General features: G+C 33.2%; 1 protein-coding gene across 1 annotated transcript; it reads right to left on the bottom strand.

Annotated features, from left to right (window-relative positions):
• On the bottom strand, positions 2110-3151 carry LOC107631698 (60S acidic ribosomal protein P3). Its single transcript, XM_016335222.2, has 2 exons — positions 2750-3151; positions 2110-2478 (listed from the first exon to the last, which is right to left on the bottom strand). The coding sequence occupies exons 1-2, from the start codon at positions 2945-2947 to the stop codon at positions 2317-2319; spliced, it is 360 nt and encodes a 119-aa protein (XP_016190708.1). The 5' UTR covers positions 2948-3151; the 3' UTR covers positions 2110-2316.

Raw genomic sequence — 4340 nt, 5'->3', positions numbered from 1 at the left:
ACATGAGAAAAGAAGAATGGTGAGACAATTCAAACCTTTTTTCTTATAATTATTAATTTTTGGCTCCCTTGTAATGTCAAATTACTAACATTTTTACTTTTAAAACACCCCCCTTCCCCCAAAAAAATTGTAAATTTGGTCTTGAAGTGGGTGAATTTAAAGTTAACAATCATGATATATGTATATCAATACATGTTAAAGTATAAGAAATAACATATTAACAATGACTTAAATAACCTAACGAGTAACTCAAATAACATAATCTTCCCATACTCATCTATGAGGTCGCAGTCGCAGGTTCGAATTTCTCTATCTTTGGTAAAAAAAAATAAATTAAATAATATTTATATTTATATATAAATAAATAATAATTAATTTAGTGATTAATTTTTTTGTACATATAACATTTTTATAAGTCTAAACTATCTCCTTCATTGCCTCTTTTATGTCGGAAAAACTTTGCTCCGTTATTATTGGTCACCAAACTTGCGGTCTCTTTAATTAGCAAATGATTAGTACTCATCATCAAACCGATGATTTTCCAGTTTGCTAATAGTACTCAATTATAGTTTATTACCTGTCACAATATTTACCTGCTGAGGATTGGTTGCAAAGCCTCTCAACTAATTCCAACGTAATGCCTCAACAACAAGATTATAACATTCACCAGGAGATTCTCAAGTACTCCACAAAAAAGTTACAGTAGTGTAAATTCTTGTAGATAAAAAAAGGACAATACTTTAACGTGAGAAAGGTTACACTAGCATTAGGATTTCGATATGCTTTAAAAATAAATTTCTTGCTTAATAACTTATTGGGCATTGATCATACTGGACATTATTATTTGTTTGAAAACTTCACATACCTCCCCCACCCCCGTTCCTTCCCCTTTTCTCTCCTCGTCTTTAGTGTATGTGATGATTCAACCCAAGTTGGTTGAAAACTTGAAATCCAGCTTGCAAGAAATCAATAGCATATTCGTTGGGAATATTCTTGGGGTAGAATCAGGTCGAGTTTTATGAAAAGAAAGCAAGGTGACAAACCGACCAATACGTCAGATTGCTTTTGTTAGATTCTGCAATTGTTCTTACCCAAAAACAGGACATCAAGGCGAATGAGAGTAATAGAGAGCGAAGTAACCGCTACACAGCAAATCTACTGAAACTTCCTTTAGTCACTTGAACCATAACCTTCTGAATCTGATCTGGTTTTGTTCAAGTTACTTGATTTGGCAAAAAGATTATCATCAGTGAGGCAGGTGATACAAAGGAGATAGTGGTCATAAAAATTTCATGGCAATGGATAGTTGGCTCTACCCTTCAAACTTTCAAATATCTCCCTTGTTTCCTCAGGCTGGGCTCTCTTGGTGAAAATATACATCCAATCTCTTTGCCTTCAACCATTTGGTGACATACACCATTGAAAATAATACGGAGCATAAAAAAAAGTCACCCACATTAATAGTGAGTGGCAATTTGCGAAAAAGTTTGGATTGATGTCAACCAAACATTACTCCATTACATCACACGCTAACTTAATTATATATTTTACGAAGATCCGTACTACATTCTTCCTTTTTGTTTATTTCCAATCATATTGGCAAATACATTTGCCACGTAAAACAAAATACATGGAGGGTCATATCAAGAAAAGAGAATAATATAAACTATCAAATTTTATAAACATACTTCTGAATAATGAATGTAGTAAAGAGCAAGTATTTTCTATGGTCTAGAGATCTTAAAAAACAATCAATTCTTACAGTGATTGTTCAATGATGATATGCAAATGAACAAAAATACATACAAAAGACTGAAAGAGTATATAATATAGACAAAAGTACACTCAAATGATTATAAATAGTCCAACATACCCTAAATATTATTTTCACAAGTCAAAACTTCCCTTCGAGTGGTGTATTAGACTTTGTAATCCCTCAAATCACTATACGAAAGCTCAAAAAATATTATATTTCCAGTTGGTGTATTGGACTATTTTCTAATCTTTTAGATGTACTTTTGTCTTTTCATCAATATAGTTCAGGAGAATACTAAAATGTAGAAGGCGGCATCAGCACGAATCACAAAATTTCAAGTTTCCAGTGCGCAATGGTAAAAAGCACAGTTAATCATTTTGAGTAAAGAACATCAATAAAGCACAACAAAATTGTTGGGATCACAGCAAAAATATTTGATCGAAGTGTATCAAAATCTGTTGCAAGCCAATACACAAAAAATGGTACTACGATAACACAATTAATAGCATTGAAGATTAAAGACCTTTTTGTGAGCTAAATTCAGGTAAAACGAGAATTCTTTAATCAAAGAGTGACATTCCAAAATCTTCATCTTCCTCTTCCTCGACCTTCTCTTCTTTCTTCTCGGCAGCAGGGGCAGCGGCGCTCTCTGCGGCAGCACCACCAGCAGGAGCAGCAGCAACAGCACCACCTCCAACGAAGACTGCACCACCCACAACCACCTGGAGAGAAACAACACAGGTACCAAGAATTTCACAAAAGCATCACACTCTATTAGTCAACACAACTCTCAAAAGAGAATGAAAACCACACTATAGAACCAAAGAATTAAAGATCAAGCATACTAGAGTGTAATCTATGTAAATATATGAGTAGGATCTAACAAATGACATGCACATTAATCATCAAGTATAAGTCACTGCATTATAATTCTAAGATTGCAAGGAACACAAATATAAACCCTAGCTTTTCGCTTCCGATGAAGGTGTATACCTGGAAGACAGCAGAGGAGGGAGAAACGAAAGAGAAAGAGGACTGAACGGCGCCGGAGGAATCAGCGGCGCGAGCGGCATTGACGAGCTTGCGTTGGAGGTCGTAGGTGGAGGAGGCGGAGTCCTCGATGTCGCCGGAGTGCTGCTTCGCAGTCCACTCGGCGCCGGATTTGCGGAGAACGAATGTGAATACTCCCATGGCTGATGGCTTCTCTGTGTGTTCGAAATAATCAAAACCCTAATTGGAGATTTTCCCAGTGAACGGCACTCTCACAGTCTCACTTGAATACATGGGTTATTTATCGGATTTTGGAACCCTCATTCCGGTTTTACCTGAAAAGACCATTTCGTCCCTCAAGAGCTTCTTCTTCCATTGCTAGCCCTAAACCTGTTCCTCAAATCCGATTGATTAATGAACAAATCGAGTCAGACCCAATAATTAGCTGTAAAGAATAAAGGTCAAAAACACAGATTATTTTGTGCCCAATTCATTTTTTTTTCTTTCTTTTTTTTGGGTCATTGGCCAAGTGGGCTTTGTTGTGTAGAGCACACAAGAAGTTTTTTGCACATACACAAAAGAGCTTGGCACGAGTCAAAAAATAAAATTACAAGTTTAACAATAAATCCGTAAATTTAAAATTAGGGGTTTACATTAAAAAAAAAGTAAAATGTGGTTAACCGATTAAAAAATTATAATCACATTTTGGTTAACCAATTTAATAAAATAATTTTAAAATTATATCTATATATTTTAAAATTGGTTAACCAAAACCAAATTCAAAAAAATTGATTTTTAACCAATTAACCAAAACCAAAATCGAATTTTAAAAAAAAATTTGAAAAAACGGTTTTTTTTATCCAAAAACCGATTTTATTTTTCTAAAAATCAATTTTTTTTCAAAAATTATTTTTTTAATCTATTTTTTTATTTTATAATCGATTAATAACTAATTTTATTATATAAAATTAATTTAATTAATTAACTAAAATTAAATTTTTAATTAACAAAAAAATATATATAATTTTTAGATTAACTAAACCATATACAATTCTATTTAAAACCCAAATCCGTAATAAAACATGCTTGGGTTTCAGGCTTTTTTTTTTGTTATTGGAAGCATGTATGTGATGTGCTGTCTTACCGGAGCATAGTGGTGCTAGACTAATTTGTGGGGGCAGTCTTTTCTGACTTGTGCTATAGACAAGTCGGACCATGCAAGTTATGTTTAAAAGAAAATATCATGGACAAATTATAAGGGGAAAATTTTGAAATTTGGAAAAAGTAAATCAAACCGTCCGTATTGTATGAATTTTTTTTTTAATAAAACGAAAATCAAATCGAATGGTCCTTATTGATTTTTATATTTTTTTTTTAAATCGGACTGTCCGATTTGTCTGAGAACACTCGCACCATTCAATTAGTAGCTCTCAAACACCATACGTCTGTAAAGCATGCTACTTTTTCATATCACTGTCCTACACCATTACATTCTCCATAATAAAATTAAAAAGCGTCGGTTTCATTTATATTTCGACTTATTGCACACAATGGTATGATTTTGTAAGGTGAACAAAAACATAAACTAATATTA

This window comes from Arachis ipaensis, chromosome B03 (genome assembly GCF_000816755.2).
Source record: "Arachis ipaensis cultivar K30076 chromosome B03, Araip1.1, whole genome shotgun sequence".
Lineage (NCBI taxonomy): Eukaryota > Viridiplantae > Streptophyta > Magnoliopsida > Fabales > Fabaceae > Arachis > Arachis ipaensis.
The sequence above is the reverse complement of the archived record's forward strand: the minus strand, read 5'-3'. Positions and strand labels throughout refer to the sequence as shown.

What these genes read in the sequence shown, in the direction of transcription:
- LOC107631698 (XM_016335222.2), bottom strand. Translation starts at nt 2,947, where the DNA reads ATGGGAGTATTCACATTCGTTCTCCGCAAATCCGGCGCCGAGTGGACT. An exon ending in CCTCCTCTGCTGTCTTCCAG is followed by an intron (nt 2,479 to 2,749) that starts GTATACACCTTC and finishes GTTTCTCTCCAG; the next exon opens with GTGGTTGTGGGTGGTGCAGT.